The following is a 16,754-nucleotide window of genomic DNA, read 5'->3' as shown; positions in this document are numbered from 1 at the left end:
TCCCTGGAATTTATTGGAATGTGCAGTCATATTTTCAAGTGAAGGACAGTGTGGCAAGGACCTCGGTTTGGGGCCAGAAGTCGGGCAAGACTTGGCTCTGCCATTAACAGTAGACTTATTGCTACTGTTTTACAAACTGTGGGTCTCAACCATTAGTGGGTTGTGAAATCAACGTGGTGGGTTGAACCAGCATTTAAAACCAAATAAGAAAACACTAGCCTGTATCACCATAATAAGTAGCATTTCATGAAACTTTCGGTTTGTTGTGGGTATGTGTATATGTATGTACTAGTCCATATTATTTCTTACATGGGTTATAGGGTTTAAAAAACCACTGGCTTTGGGAAAGCCACGCATGAGCTCCTTGAGCCTGTTTCCTCATATGAGGATGAGACTAATACCATTACCTTCTCTCTCTTTATGGAGTTGAGAAGACCAGGTGATCCTGTTTGGAACCTAGTACAATGCCAGGTACTTGGGCACTCACATATTAACTGAAGGACAGACATAACCAGTCAGATACTTGTGAAATACTCCTTCTAAACTATGAATTACGGTACCAAAATAACGGGGTGTAGTTGTCGTTAGTAAAAGGATGTATATTTGAAAGGAGTTCAAACAAAGGAACCAGAGCACTGGGATTTGAATCCTTACTTGACTGCTTACTGGCTCTAGGCCTTTAGCAGATTAATGAACCTTTGGGCCTCATTTTCCCCATCTGCAGACTGGGTATACTATGTAATAGTAGTACAGCCTTGTTAGAACATTGCTGAGATGCTGTGGAAACTTAACTCATATCAATTAGCTATGGTAAAATTGGTTTTGCTTAAAGTCACAGAACCGATGGATGACATTAAGTGAGGACTTACTGTATGCTGTCCAGGGGTTTGTTGAGAGGATTATATGAGTTTGTCTGTGAAGCTCTTAAAAAAGAGCCAAAGTCTTAGCTGATGCTATTATTTTCTCCAGTGCTGAATGCAAGTTAGGGCCTGTTTTTCTCTATCAACACACCCTTTGCCTGAGGAAAGGGGCGGTGCCTGTCCTCCATCAGAGCGTGCCACTCTTAGATTCCAGCTTGAAGCTCTCATCTGTCATTGGGCCTAACCTGAGCTTCCGTTTGTCGGGGCAAAGATAACAACAGATTTAGGGGCCAAGACACTCCCTCCCTGCCTCGGTTTCAAACAGCTCCTGCCTCAAAGGCAAAAACTGTGAGACTGGGGCCCCTCTTCTCTCCCCAGCTTGTTCATCCTGGGCCCCTGACGGGTTCTTTCTGGAGCTGAAGCTACAGCGTGGGAGGGAGGGACCAGCTGGGGAGGCCTGGTCTGGGGCTTGAGGGCTCCAGGAAGGTGGGGGGGCAGGACCCTCCACTGCCACAGCCTCAGCTGATAAACCTCCGAGATAAGGCACCGAGCCTTCCCTCCTCCTCCCTGAGCTGGGAACCCTCCCCTCTCAGCCCCCCTGTAGTTAATCCCTTTGCTTTTGGAGGTGATCTGACCAAGGGGCTCAGAGAAGAAAATCTGTCGTCTGCAAGCTCCCTTCTCCTCCTACGCCCAGAGCTCCCTCTTTCTCGTCACCCCACCCCCATTCCCACATCTCTGCTCCTAACAGTGTTTGAATGTTCTCAGCTTAACACTTCCTGATATGCAAACAGCTAGATGTGTGTACCTAAGACTGTGTACACACACAGGCACAGACAGGGACGCCACACTGGAGTCTCAATTCCTGCCCCCAGGTTGCTGGCTGGGCAAGGTCTGGTCATCTCCTGGAACCCTCCAGGTTCCTGGTGGTCTCAGATTATAAGTGAAATGGTCCTGGGAGCCTGGGCTGCAGTGGGGGTGGAGGGAGACAAACCGAATGCTTGTAATTCGGCATCTCTCCCCGACTCTGGGTAATGAGCTGGGTGGGTACTGCCTCTGGCTGCACCATCACCCACAGCACCTCCCACCACTGGGCTTGACTAACAGGCCATCTTCTCTCAGACTCTCGTTCTGGCAGTTTGCTTTGTAGTTCCTCTGCCCACGGCTCTCAGGTTCCTTATCTGTGAAAGAGGTTAGTGACGCCCTCCTGCCTGGGCCCCAGGGAGGAGGAGGACAGCTAGGTGTTAGTAACAGGTCTTGCTTACAGCCTCCAGGCCTCTGGGATAGGAGGTGGAGGAAATGGGCGATTTCTTTCCCCTGTTTCGAAAGGCAGGTTGCTGGGGCACAGAGCAGACCAAGACCTGTATGGGGCTTCACCAGATAAAAATGACTGCCTTCCAGGGCCAGCCAAGGGCGCACACCCAGTGCTTTCCCCTCCCCCTTGAACTCAGGGCTGAGACCGTAGGTCTCCAGCCTTGTCCTGAGAACTGTCTGGTGGCCCAGTGCAGCCCCTGTCCATGTGACCCGCTGCTGGTGAGTGCCCATTTCTTCCCCTTTTGTAGACAGAGTGGGAAGTTTAGGAGGAAGCAGAGCACTTGTTGTCTTGTCCCTGCGTGGGCGGTAGATGGTGCTTCCCCAGCAGCTTCTGAGAAATCCTAACTTTTTTGCCTTCCCAGGATGGTTCTCTCCCGATTTCCTTTATTCCCCCCCCTCAGTGGGGATGGCACTGGAGCAGCAACATGCATTGGTGGTTCTGGGCCTCTGTGGTGACTGGGACCCTCCATTGTCTCCTGAGTAGAGGGACTAATGATAAACTGTGACAGTGATCCTGAGGGCCAGTCTGTATCCTTTTCGGAGCCCTGGGAGCCTTGAAGCTGAATGTGGCCTCCCACCTGGGATTGGGAGGAACAGTATTCCCTTCCTCATGGCTTCCAGTTCCTTCTGTTTCTTTATGAGGCATGCTTAGCCAGGCCCCACCCCTCCACCTGCTCAGATCTTCCCAACCTTCACGGCCTGTTTCGGTCACCTCCTCTGGGAAGCCCTCCAAGTTGCACCAGCGCAACCTCAAGACCACTTGGTTGGTACTTATAGGACAAGTCAGGTTATACCCTATCTTGCTTTGTCCACTAAATTGTTTCATTTATGTTGTTCTAGTTTACCCAAAGAGATTATAACATTCTCTAGAGCAAGGATCATGAGGCATAAAAATAATCTCCTAAAAAGAAAACTGGACCCTGTCACTCCCTTGCTTAAATCCTTCCAGGGAAAACCAGGTCATTGCTTGGGCTTAAAAGCCACATTCCTTCGCCTGCATGATCTAGCCGCTGCCCACCCGCCTGCCCTGCTTTAGGTCCCTCTCTTTACCCTTGCCCACTGCGTACAGGCTCACTGGCTGTCTCCCAGCTTCTGTCTCACTGAGCCTGTTCCCGCCTCAGGACTGAGCCCTGAGGAAGTCCACCTGGAATACTGTTCCTGTGCCCGCGTGCTTCCATTTCAGGGGAAATGTCCCCTTCTTGGAGAAGCTGTCCTTTAGCACCTGACTTGGGACATCCCCTTCTGACTTCCCTCATTGCATGTATGTGTAATTATTGTGGTCGGTTGTTTCCTTGTGTTTTGTCTCCCTTCCTAGACGGGAGGCTCCATGGGGCAATGATTCGTGAACCACAGAACAGCACCCCCCTGAAGCCCCCGCCCCTACCCCAGTCTTGCCTCACGGTAGACACTTGGTACATTATTTGTGGGGTGAACAATAATAGTAGCAGCTAACATTGATTGATTGGCTTTTACCGTGTTTCCCTGAAAATAAGACCTAGCTGGACAATCAGCTCTAGTGCGTCTTTTGGAGCAAAAATTGATGTAAGACCTGGTATCATATCATATATCATATCATATCATATCATATCATATCGTATCATATCATATTAAAGACCCATCTTATAGTAAAATAAGACCAGGTCTTAGATTAATTTTTGCTCCAAAAGACGCATTAGAGTTGATTGTCCGGCTAGGTCTTATTTTTGGGAAAACACAGTATGTAGCAGGCACCTAGTCAATATTTTAGATAAATTATGGCTTTTGATCTTCCTATCTGTGTTCTTGAGAAGGTAATATTCTCCCAGTTTTACAAATGAGACTGCTGAGGCCCAGAGATGCTTGGTAACTCACCCACTGTTAGTAAGTGGTAGAGTTGGGGCTCAAACCCACACTGCCTGGCCTGCACCAGGTCGAACCCCATTCTACTTCCCTAGCAAAGGGCTAGACATTAAGGGTTTGTTGGTTCCAACGCTGAGAGGGTCACAAGGGGGCCTTCTGCTTTCTCCTGCCTGGACTTTATAGAGCTGGGAGGATGACAGAGCCAGAAGTCAGAGCGTTCATCTGAGTCAATGAGACTTTCTCTGGTGAACAGACTTGGGCACTGCCACCATCAGAGTGAGACAGATGTGAGGAGAGAGTGAAACGTGGCTGGGAGTTTGCTGCTTTGGCTGGCTCAAGCCGGTGGTCATCTCTCAGAGTGAGCCAGCAATAAGTTTGGTCTCCCTCAGTGTAGGTGTTCCCTCCAGTCTAGCATTGGGTCACCCATTCCCTGCTAGAATGCTTCTCTTGTCGGAAAGCTCACTACTGGATCCTATGACAGAATGGGGGATAGTTCTAAGGAGGCCACACTTGACCCCATGACTTCTTGCTGCTCATGAGTCTGCACAGTGACCCAGACTAAGTCAAAGACCCCTTTCCATACAGCCCTTCATCACATGAGCCATGGCTGACTCAGGCTTCTCTCTTCCGGTGCCCTCCCCTCCCTTGCCTTCTCTTTGTGGCGGGTTTCCAGACCCTGTCTCCGGGAGGGCCTTTGGAGTCCAGGCTGGGCCTCTTTGAGGGTTTGAGGCCGAAGGAAGGTCAACCAAGGAGGGTCTCTTTATCCTTCAGTGTCAGTTTTTTGTTTCAACTATGAATTGTACTACCTTTTCCCCTGATTATATAACATTAGTGTTTACTCTCACCACTGTGCTGTACACCTCAGACTGATGCTATCGAATGTCAACCGTCATTGACCAATTAAAATTGTTTTCATTAAAAAGTACATTAAGCAGCAAAATAAATAAAATTAGTGTTTACTCATTGTAAACACTAATGATTTAGAAAATGCAGAATATTATACTGAAGAAGATGCACCCAAGCCCCGTTATCACACGGTCCTACTGGGCGTGGAGGTGATGGCTTCCGCTCCCAGCCATTGTTGGGAGAGGATCCTGAGTTATTGTCTGTCACTTCACCGTCTCCACCTGCAGGCCAGGGAGCATCTTGGTGTAGACAACAGAGACAACAGATGGGTTTCATCATACACGTCAACCTCAGCATTGAGAAAGAGTCTGAGACTACAACCGGGCTCAGTGAGGAAGATCATTGTGATCGCTCAGCCATGTTTGCCACGGGTACAGGAAGTGGGACAGTGGCATGTGTGCCACCTGTTTACTCTCTCTCTACTAAGTGATGAGAACTTGAAATACTGGTGCCACTGAGACTGGCCTTCAGTCCCTTGAAGACTGCACTCCCAAGTCTTAGAATCACGTTCTGTTTCTTCCTTTGTTTTTTTTTGTGTGTGTGGTTTTTCTTTTACTTTATTGGGGAACAGTGTGTACGTCCAGGACTTTTTCCCAAGTCAAGTTGTTGTCCTTTCAATCTTAGTTGTGGAGGGTGCAGCTCAGCTCCAGGTCCAGTTGCTGTTTCTAGTTGCAGGGGGCACAGCCCACCATCCCCGGTGGGAGTCAAACCAGCAACCTTGTGGTTGAGAGGATGCGCTCCAACCAACTGAGCCATATGGGAGGCAGCTCAGCTCAAGGTGCCGTGTTCAATCTTAGTTGCAGGGGGCGGAGCCCACCATCCCTTGTGGGACTCAAGTTGCTGAACCGGCAACGTTGTGGTTGAGAGCCCACTGGCCTTCGGAGTTAGGAGCACGGAGCTCCAACCACCTGAGCCACCAGGCCAGCCCACGTTCTGTTTCTTGGAAGGAGACAGCTGAGGGGTTCCCAGTCAACCCTCGCTTCTGCTGAAGTGTGACTGTGACGAGAGAGCTTGTGCCTGAGAGCCGTAGGCCACTGTGGAAGAAAGACTTGGAGACTGTTAAATTCAAAAGTGAGCCCAGTAGTACAGACTGCAGGCTGGGGGTTCCTCAGGGGAGAAGGGGTGAGGGAAATATGTCCCTTAGGCCTGGCAGGACTTCCTGACCAGGCTCTGGCTGTCAGGTTCCCTCTCCTTGCAGGTGCACATGGCTTGTTGGGGCCCGTGGCAGCCGCTACTTGACCCGAAGCACACTTCAGATGCCCTGCCCTCCGTGGCCTTGTAGAGGGAGAACTCGGGCAGCTGGAAGGGCTAATCATTGCCCTGGGCCTGCTGACGTTCTGGTTTATTTGCCGCTCACCTCTGCTCTGTTTTTTCCTCTTCTCTCCCAGCCCATGAAACCCCTGAAGGCCACAGCCACCACCTCCCAGCCTGTGCTCACCATCCAGCAGATCGAAACCATTTTCTACAAGATCCAGGACATCTATGAGATCCACAAAGAGTTCTACGACAACCTCTGCCCCAAAGTGCAGCAGTGGGACAGCCAAGTCACCATGGGCCACCTCTTCCAGAAGCTGGTGAGTCTCCTGTTGGTGGAGGGTCTTCATCCAGGGCCTCAGTGGAGCTACTGGTGTCAGGGGAGGACTGGTCAGCCCCAGCCCTCCTGGTCTCCTGGAAGCTTTCTGAGTCCTGGAGGAAAGCCTGGGCCTCTGCTTTATGGGAATGCTGGACCTGGGGCCTCAACTCCCGGTCTCCGCCGTGAAGCCCAAATGTTCTAGGGATGCTGGTGACAGGCCATGTGCATAGGTGCTCCTGACAGGGCACGTTTCTCTCTCCTCCCTGCTGGGCTTCAGTCCCATCCATGAGCTAACAGAGGGGTGTGTGCCCAGCGGACAGGCAGCAACTGCTCATCTGAGACCCCGGGCATTTACTGTACCTGAGCGCTGCCTGTGAAATGCCGTGGTCAGCTGGGAGACTGTCAGCTAAAGATCTTCTCCTGAGGACTTTAGAGCAGAAAGCACTAAGTCTAGTCGCCCCACCACTGCAGGGGAGGGGCAAGGCCTGAGGGGGTAGAATTCACGTGGAGGCTTAGTGTTGGGAAAGGCTCCCAGAGGTCTTCTAGGTCCCAGGGCTCCTGGGACACTGTCTCCCCGAGCCCTGTGTATGTCTCTGGCTCTGTCCCCCGGAGGAGCTCCAGGTGAGACCCACAGCACCCCCCGCCCCCACCTGGCTCTCCTCTTCATAACTTCTGCCAGCCTGACAGGTGGGAAGGGATTCAGTGGCTGTTGTTCTCTGGTTGAATGGTGGGGGCAGAGAGCAGCACATCTGTCCTTTTCCTCCCTGCAACGGTGGGACTGGTTGAGTGGACAGGTCTCCGCTTTTCTTATACTGGAGAAAACTCTTGCTTGGCTACTCCCAGGGCCTCCAGCTCAGCATGTTCAAAATTGAACTCATTGTCTCTGAAGTTCTTTGCTCTTCTTCCTGCCTCTACCATGTTTCCCCGAAAATAAGACCTAGCTGGACAATCAGCTCTAATATGTCTTTTGGGCAAAAATTAATATAAGACCCAGTATTATATTATAATATAATATAATATTATATTATATTATATTATATTATATTATATTCCCAGTCTTATATTAATTTTTGCTCCAAAAGACGCATTAGAGCTGACTGTCCAGCTAGGTCTTATTTTCAGGGAAACACTCAGTGGATGCTGCTGCTATCTCACCCCCATCCATCCGCAACTCCTTGGACTCACCCTTAGCACCTCCCTTCCCTCACTCCGCCTCCCTTGCCCCCTCATCCCAGAGTCCACTTCTTAAACGCTCACTGCCACCTGCTTCCCTCCACCAGCTCTGGTGCCCTCACCTGGACCACTGCTGTGGCCTCAGGAGGTGGCTCCTGCCTCCAGGCCCCCCTCCCCCTCCCCCTCCGCCTCCTACCTTTGCTTAGCAGCCAAGAGGTACCTAAGCTCCTGACCAGGCCTCATGTCTCCTCTGCTTACATCCTGTCAGTGACTCCCCTTGCCCATTGGATGCAGACCAGGCTCCAAGGAGACCCTTTGAATGCTGCTCTCTGGCCTCTGGCCGCTGTCTCCCCCACCCTCTGTGCCCCTGACACTGAACTTTCTATTCTCAGTTCACACTGCCGGCACTCTTGACCTCTCTGTACTTATGGCTCTAGCTGCCTGAAATGTCCTTCCCCGTCGGGTGTGGCTTCTCCTGGTCAGTTCCCAGCTTAGAAGTGATGGCTTTGGATAAGACTACCCCAACCCCTCGAATGCAGCCTCTATGCTTATCCCTCAGTGAACACGATACCAGCCTGACTCCCCGACACCATAAGCTCCCGGAGGACAGAATATATTTGCTTCATCATTAGACACCCCCTCCACCGACCTCCCTGCCCAGGACCAGCCCCGTGCTCAGTACATGAATGAATGAGGGAGTGAATGAGTGCACCATGACCTTGACCACCAGGACTAAGGAGAACTTGGAAGGGCATGGAGAGAGCCATCACAGGATCTGAGGTCTGTGTCCTGAGAGACCAGCAGTGTTGTCGGGACAAGCACAGCTTCTAGAGCCAGGTCACAGCTGGGTTTGAATCCTGGTTCTGCCACCAATTAAACCTGTGATTTTGGGCAACTTACCCAACCTCTCCGAGATGCGGCTTCCTCATCTGTACAAATGAGGACAATACAAGTATTTATCTCATTGGATTGTTGTGAGGACTGAGTGAGTTAATACCTGAAAAGTGCTTAGAACAAGGCCTGGAACATAGTAAATTAGTAAATACTCAATAGTCGGCCATTTTCATTACTGTTGTTATTATTACTATTATTATTAATAATAATATTAGGAAGAGGTGCAACTAGAAGGTGTTGCAGAGGAACTCCACGCTTCTGGTTCTGGCAGCCCCAGAGTGGTCACCCCCGGTTAGGGATGTGAACATCCAGTCCTCACTCCGGCCTGGTCCCTGGAGCTGGACCTGATTGGCTGGGGGCAGCGCTCTTCAGCCCTCAGGAGGGCAAAAGAGAGCAAACCTGGGGGCAGCATGGCGAATAGCCCAGAGCACAGCGCAAAGGCTTTCCCAGTTTATCTTTGTCACTTGGACCCTGCTGTCACCAGGGTCCCCCGTTCTGGTCTCAGCTCCACAGGCCTCGCCATGAATTTGCTCCCCACCTTGCCTCCCACAGCACCATGAACTGAGGTCTGAAGCCCCTGGGAGGGCCTGGGTAGAGCCAGGGCCGGCCAGGCCAGGCATCCGGAGGCAGTTTCTTTTCCTCTGGTCTCCGGGTATTTGATTATCCATCACGGAGAGAAGGGAATTAGCATCTCTGCTGTTTGTTTTATGAGGTCACCCCAGTGCCAAACTGCTGTTTCCAAGCAACACCCACTTCCCAGTTAACTGCCCTGGCAGGCTGGGCCTTGGGCCCTCTAGGCGAGGGTGCCCCATGGGGATGACAGCACCTGGGGTGGTCAGTGGCTCCTGCACACAGGCCTTCTTCCCAGGCTCCTGCTTCTGCTTTACCTCCTGCTGTTCCCTTAGGCAGTGGGATGGGAGGGTACCATTCCAACCTGGGCATCCAGCCTCCTGGGAAAGGGGACAAGGAGGGCACATACCTGGAAGAAGAATAGCAATGATTTTTACTTCAGTTTAGGAAGCGACTGTCTAGCTCATCCCCTGTAGGCTGGGACACCAGTGGGCCAGTATTCCCCCTGGAAAAGGAAACAAACTCCATCCCTTCCTGCCCCTCCCCCAAGATTTTTCTTTTTGAAAAGTCGGGCCTGTCTGGGGCTGAGAGACCTGCCTGTCTCTGACGGTGGCTGTTCCTCAGGCATCCCAGTTCTCACTTTTCCCTCTGGCTTTCCTGGGCTCCACTACCTGCTTCCTCAGGCTGCTCTAGGCCTCCCGCCTCACTTCTTTGGGTCCTTGAGGAGCACAGGGACTCTGCAGTAAGCAGAGTGGTCCAGGGAAGGGCTCAGGGGCAGCCCACTTTCCCCAGCACTTTGGTGAGAGCCCCAGGGAAACCTCGCAGCTACTTCACTGAAAAAAATTTAAATCAGAAAATCTAGAGAATAATGTAGCAGACAACTGTGTGCTCACCTCTCAGAATTTACAGATGCTAAGCTCGGAAGGTACATGGCAGAATATTTTAATCAAAACAATAAAGCATTGCAGATGCAGACGAAGTCTCTCCCTCTTTCCTCCCAACGTAGAAGTAGTTACTGGCATGAATTTGGTGTGTAGCCTTCTAGCTTGTAGTTTGTGTTTTTACTACATATCTATAGCTTTTTCTGGCATTACGTGTACCTTTTAAATGGACATGATATACATATATATAAATGTATGTATGTATTCTCTGTATGTTGCTATATATACTCTACCAGTGGTGCCAAAAAATGTATATACATGACTTGTATTCATCTTTTGTTATTGGTATATATTGAGTGTTACAATTTTAAATACAGTTTTTTCCTTTCTTAAAATGTGTATGTTTTTTTTGGCACCCTCTGATATATATATATTATGTATTTTGCAATTCAATCAACATTTGTTTTAAAACTTGTTGGTGGTGCTACACATGGATCTAATTCATTAATTTTAACTGCAGCGTGTGTGTGTGTGTGTTCCCCTTATTATGAGCATTTGTTTCCAGTCTTTCTACAGAAAGAAGAGTGAGGTTGTGAATCCCCACACTCACATTTTCTTGGGCACATATATATGCAAATTTCTCCAGAGCATCACTTTCCAGTGGAAATATAAGTGAGCCACAACTAAAATTTAAAAATTTCTCTTAGTAGCCATGCATATAATCTAAAATTTAAGAGTAGAAACACACAGGTGAAATTAATTATAAGAATATATTTTATTTAGCCCAATAGAGTTACAATATTATCATTTCAACATGTTATCAATATTTTAAAAAATGAGGTAATTTACATTCTCTTTTACATATGAAGCTTTTGAAATCCAGTGTGTATTTTACGCTTACAGCACATTTCAGTTTGGATTCGCCACATTTGAGGTGCTCAGTAGACATATGTAGCGAGTGGCTCCTGTATTGGATAGCAGAGCTCTCTGTGCAGAAGTGCATTTGCTAAGTGGTAGGCTGAACTGTGCATATTTTTAACTTTGTTAGTTATTAACAAATTACTCTCCAAAGAATTGTATTACTTTACACCCCCACAAGCAGTCTGTACAGGTTCCTATTCCCCCACTTTCTTGCAATTCCTTGATATCATTAGACTTTTAAATTTTGGCCAGATTGATGGGTATAAAATAGTATCTCATTGTAGTTTTAATTCAAATTTCCACCCTTTGCTCCCTTAAGAGGAAGTGCACAAAGGCTCTCCTTAAGCGTGTGAGGAATTGAGGGACTGTGCCTTGGTTTCCCCTTTTGTAGAAAGGGCTGATGGCATCTGTTCTGCCTCCCAGAAGAGGTGAGGCTCTATGTGGTGACTTGTAAATGAGTAGTGAGGCAGGGCCTCTGGCTCCTTGGGGGCTTAGGAGATGGGGACAGGGACCTAGAAGCTGAGGGCGTGGGGACTGTGCCGTCAAATACTGTGCCTCACACTCCACATGGGGAGTGAGGCACTGAGCTGGCCACACATGCCCACCCTGCTCCTCCCCTGTCTCCCTGCTCCAGCTAATTCCAGGATGTGAAAGAGATGCGAGGCATTCAGGGGTTTCAAACCCAGAGAGACCTTGATGATGCTAAATAAAGCCAAATGCGGCTGATGAGTTGAATTTCTAGCATACCAACAAAGGCCCTGCCCTGGGGGTTCCCCCCCACACAGCCCTCGGCACCCCCTTGTTAACCTTACTGGCTAAATCCGTTTCCATGGAAACTTGTCAAGTTCAAAGGGATACTGTAGTATGTATATTCATTCTGCCTTTCCCCTCTGTTCCCAGCTAGCCCTTAGGAGCTGAGTTAGAGGTTTTGAGTGTTAAGGGAGCTCCAGGTGCTCTGGTTAAGCTTTCATCCATTCATTAATCCTCTCTCCCCATCCCACTCCTGCACTTCTCTCTCTCCTCTCCTCCCTGCAGGCCAGCCAGCTGGGCGTGTACAAAGCGTTTGTGGATAACTATAAAGTCGCTCTGGAGACAGCTGAGAAGTGCAGCCAGTCCAACAACCAGTTCCAGAAGATCTCTGAGGTGGGCAGCTCCCTGCACAGCCACCCCTATGACTCAGGGGTTTGGGGGGGGGCTGCTCAGAGCCTTCTAGCCTTTGGGCCTCTCCTTTCCTGCTTGCCAGTTAGAAAAATGGTTCCCGTGATGGGTAACGGCCTGACATTTGTTTTCTTGCACTTGACATTTTCCCTCTTAATGTAAGAACACCAATTTGTTTGATTTTTATCATTCTGTTTTAAGTTTTTCTGTGTTAGAACAGGGGAGGCAAAGGGGGGGGCAGTATTTCCCACACTGCGGTGACCTTGAACAAGTCACTTCCCTTCTGTTGGCCTTTGTTTCTGTAGAATCAGGTATCTAGATTCCTCCAACTCATCCTACACTTGCTTGATAAGAACTACCAGGGACACTGTTTAAAATGCGGATCTTCAGGTACCTTCCCTAGAGTTTCAGCTTCAGAAGGTTTGCCGTGGGGCCTGGGAGTCTGTATTTTTAAACAAGTTTCCCGAGTAATTTTTATGATCAGGAAGACTGGAGGAATGCTGGACTAAGTGGTCTTTTCAGATCCTTGTAATCCCACAAACAGAGAGCACAAAGGCCACTTATGTGGAGTAGAAGCCAACAGCCCCTCTGGCTGGGAATATGCCTGTCCTGCTGCTGCAGCGAAGCCTTCCCTCCATGCTCCTCTACAGGGCATCGTCTGCCATCGACACTTCTGTGTCCAGGAAGTGGCAGGGCAGGACTCGGGTCCTTCAGGAGCACAGCCCAACTCACCCTTTTAGCCAGAACGACCTCAGTGAGCCCCAAGCTTCTGGCCTTGTAGTCACAGCACCCAGCTCCAAATTCAGGGCTAGAGAACCTCTGGTTCCAGGATTGGGGAGCTCCTTCTGCAATTTTGGAGGTCCTGCCTTACATGTCCCTCTGGACCTTTTGCTTTCTCATCTCGGCTCTGATGCTAGAAAAGTTGGTGAGATGCAGGGTACTTCTCGTGAAACTACTGGGGTTAGGTGTTATACGCAAGTTTGAAATTTGCCTAGAGGCAGCATGGAGTTGAACAGACAGAGGTGAAAATGTCTGTTTGATTACTCATCAAAGCCAAATTGGCAAAATGTGGACTTGGATCTGTAGCCACGTTGGACTTGCTAACATTTCCACTCCACAATTACACACTACGGCTGGAGGCAGAGAGAGGAGGGCTGAGCTCAGTTTCTTCTCCCAAACCCAGGGATCAGGTGAGTCAGCCTCCTCCTCGGAGGACAGAGTGAGGGGTAGGGATGTCCCTCTACATGGAGGCACGAGGCTGGAGAAATGGTCCTTCCCCTCACAGCTCCCAGCCCTCCCTGGGAACAAACTGGATTCCCCTGATCTGTGTTGAGAGAGGTCCAGCCAAGGGTGCCCAGGTACCCTGGGTCATGTATGGTCCAGAGAGTGGGGGTATCTCCTTAGCCTGGGCTAAGAAACCCAGCCTTCCCAGAAACCCCTGCTCTCATCCCTAAGCCCCTCTCAAAACCTGCTGCCTCCAAGGGCAGGCCAGGCTTGTGGCCTGCTGCCAGGTGGCTTCTCACCCTGACTCATGCGCTGACGCTGTCACTTCCTACTGGCTCTGTCACTTAATTACTGCAATTAGGCCCTTCTCCACTGCAGCAGGAGTGATTTCATACTTCTAGGCTGCCCTGAAGGGGGGCATGGAGAAAAATTCTGTAAATCTGGGAACCGCACGCCAACCAGAGACTCAGCCTTGAGGAGATGAGTAACCCCCACTTCACCCCACACTCAAATCCCAGACTCAGTCCCGGAAGGTTTTCTCTGTCTAGAAACAGCTTGAGGCAGGACCAGGAAAAGGGGTGTTCCCGCTGCCTGGGCATTTCCTCCCTCCCAGGCAAAGCAGGCACCTGGGTATCTGACCTTGGCCTCGCCTCGACCCCACCTTGCTGCTGACATCCTCTTTGGAGCCCTCTTCCCTGCACTCCACGCTCCAAATGGGGATTGCATTACATCTCCAGTTACAGGCCATGCTGGTGGGTTGGCAGGCGCTGGAGCTGGACCTCTCTCTCTAAAGGCAGATAAAACAAGTGTGGATCAAATAAGCTGCGCTGGAGTCCGTTTCCAGCACTCACTACCCAGGCATTTTGCCTGGGATCCAGGAAGACTGTTGCTTCTTTCTCCCTGATGGTTTCCTCTGTGATGCCCAGCACAGGGTGGGGAATGTCAGCCGGGGCTGGGGACTGGGTGAGTCCCTCCCCATGTGGGTGATATGGGTGGGATGGAGCTCAGGCTGCCCGTGGAGCTCAGCCGCTCGGCCTCACGAACACCACCACCCTGCTTCCCCCTGTGCAGGTGTGTGGGACCCCTTACTCCTTATCCCAACAGCGGGTCATGCCCCCCGGTATCAGCTGCTACACCTGGTGCTTGTCCACTCAAGCCCTGTGTGCCCTGGGCTGATGTATACAGACCCCCAAGGAGTGGCTGTGGTTGGGGGTCCTGCTCTTGCCACTGCTCATTCTCTGGAAGGCCCTCAGAGTCGCCAGGGCGGGGCCACGAGGTTCCAAGGCTCCTGGAGATCGTGGGTGTGGCACCAGCAGTTTGTAGGCAGTGAGGTAGAGGGGAGGCGGGTGCCCGTAAGTCTTTGTCTTCTCGGATCTGCCTTTCTTCCTGCCATGCTCATGATGGGGGATGGGCTGGCTCAGGGGACCAGCCAGGTAGTGATTCCTCTCCTCTGTTTGGCAGGAACTCAAAGTGAAAGGTCCCAAGGACTCCAAGGACAGCCACACATCAGTCACTATGGAAGGTACCTTGGTGGACGGGCTGGATGGCAGTCCCCTTCTTTTGTCTGGCTTTGTGGACTATGGTGCCTTGTTTGTGTGAGCGTGTATACGTTGGTGTGTGAGCGTGTGTGAGGGCGTGCACGCGAAGAATCAGCCTCTGTCCCCAGGCAGCCAGCCAGCTACAAACGTGCTCCTCCTGAGGATGCCAGTGGGCAGCTAGCTCCGCTCCTCCTCCCTCCTCCCATTTGTACAGGCGCACGAGCCGTGAGCGCGCCTCCCCTCCCCTCCCTTCCCTCCCCTTCCCTCCTCTCCCCTCCGCTCCGCTCCCCTCCCCTCCCCCTTGCTGGAGGAGCACTCGGAGCAGTGGCTTGGTCCTGGAGGCTGCAGCAGCAGCCGGCAAAGGTGGCTGAGTGGCGGGGCTGCTGATGGGAGCCAGGGAGCGATGGCCACATGCTCCTGCTGCCGGGACAGAGGCTGCCATGGAAATTCTCCTCATCGTTCGCTTCTGCTGTAACTGCACCTATGGTAACCCAGACCCCCTCTCATGGGAGGTGGTGTATCTTCCCACCTCTGGGGGCTAGTTGGAGTGGGCTAAAATGTGGCCGTCAAGGTTTGGGGGGCAGCAGGGAAGGGAGGGGGAGCACGTGGCTGGATCTGCATTTACCCCGTTCTGGCCAGCTTCCAGCTGGAGTTGAGATCTGGGGGCCACTCAGGGCAGCGTGCCTTAGAAATGGAAGGACCAGGTTAGACGGGTCCTGGTACCCATGGAGGATCTGTGTGGAATTGGTAGCTTGGCTTGAAAGGCAACTTCCTGGAGAGGCTATTAAGGACAGTAGTGACAAGGCCTTACCTGGCAGGTGTGGCACCCTGGGCCAGAGAGGAGTCAGCAGGGGCCAGTAGGAGTGACAGATGGTCGGGACAGCAGTGCCTGGGATCAGGAGGGCGCCAGCCCCTGCTGGAGGGAGAAGTTGGGAATTTCTTTGTTTCCAGAGGAGCGGAGGTTGAGCAGCCAGGGTATTGTGTGCTCAGAGTGCACATGCTGCCTTGGAGACCAGCTCTCCTCTCAGCACGGCGGTGACGCGGTGAGAACTGGATGCGGTTGGGAGAGCAGGAAGGAATTGGGCTGCTCTGATGGAGGGTTGTTTCTAGTCACTGGAGAGCCTTGAGCTGAGGTCCTGGCACTTAGCGCAGAAGGTAACGGAACGCTTGTGGGAGAGGGGGGCGTGGCAGTCTGCTGCTTCGTGAAGGTCACACACCTACCATACAATGGAAGGGATCAGAGCATCCCGTTTGCAGCTCCCTTAGCGAGGAGGTCCTGGGACAGGCACAGGCTGTCAGCTAGGCTTTTGCTCCCAGGAGGCTATACCAGGCCTAGGCAAGGAGGTAACCAGAAGCCCGTGGGCCCTGCTCTCTGAGGCAAGAAGTGTCTCAGGGATGACCCAAGCTGCCTTTGGCAGGGATGTGGGGCTCAAGTGTTGCCTCGGCCCGTGTGTGTTGGGGTGGCAGACAGCTGGCCCTAGCTCTTCCTGTTAGGCCCCGTCTCTTCCCTCTCTTCCCTCCCACCAGGCGTTTTGTCTTTGCACCCTTCCCAGTCACTTTGCTTTCACATCTCCGTGGTAACCCAGAGCTTTTTGTCAAAGGCTGAATAGAGGAGGGTGGTGGTTTGCTGGAGGAAAGACGATGAAGTTCTCTGGGCTCTTTCCCTGAGGCCATTGTTGTCCCCTCACCTTCTCAGGCTGTCCTGTGTCGAAGGCCGCTCCTGATGGAGGTAACCCCTGAGGTAGCCCCTCTCCAGCTGCCCCAGCAGGACAGCTGCGGGAAGTCTAGTCACCCGCCAGAAGCTGCCCTGTGCCCCTGCCCCTCAGCTCAGGTTCTGACAGGCTGGGGACAAGAGGAGCAAGCTAGACTTGAGATCGCCTGTTCCAGGATCAGAGGGGAGATGCTG

At 51.5% G+C, this 16,754-nt stretch overlaps 1 protein-coding gene across 7 annotated transcripts in view; it reads left to right on the top strand.

Annotated features, from left to right (window-relative positions):
• ABR (ABR activator of RhoGEF and GTPase) overlaps nucleotides 1-16,754 on the top strand; it is a 173,404-nt gene that overhangs the window by 102,314 nt on the left and 54,336 nt on the right. For 6 of the 7 annotated variants that reach the window (XM_074320134.1, XM_074320133.1, XM_019739466.2 and 3 more), the window contains 3 exons: nucleotides 6,305-6,490; nucleotides 11,964-12,071; nucleotides 14,772-14,832. In XM_074320134.1, coding sequence (XP_074176235.1) covers nucleotides 6,305-6,490; nucleotides 11,964-12,071; nucleotides 14,772-14,832 — 355 coding nt within the window. Of the gene's footprint in view, nucleotides 1-6,304; nucleotides 6,491-11,963; nucleotides 12,072-14,771; nucleotides 14,833-15,162; nucleotides 15,335-16,754 lie in introns of those variants that run through there. The other variant, XM_019739467.2, reaches the window with a different exon arrangement.

This window comes from Rhinolophus sinicus, linkage group LG15, assembly GCF_036562045.2.
Source record: "Rhinolophus sinicus isolate RSC01 linkage group LG15, ASM3656204v1, whole genome shotgun sequence".
Lineage (NCBI taxonomy): Eukaryota > Metazoa > Chordata > Mammalia > Chiroptera > Rhinolophidae > Rhinolophus > Rhinolophus sinicus.
The sequence above is the reverse complement of the archived record's forward strand: the minus strand, read 5'-3'. Positions and strand labels throughout refer to the sequence as shown.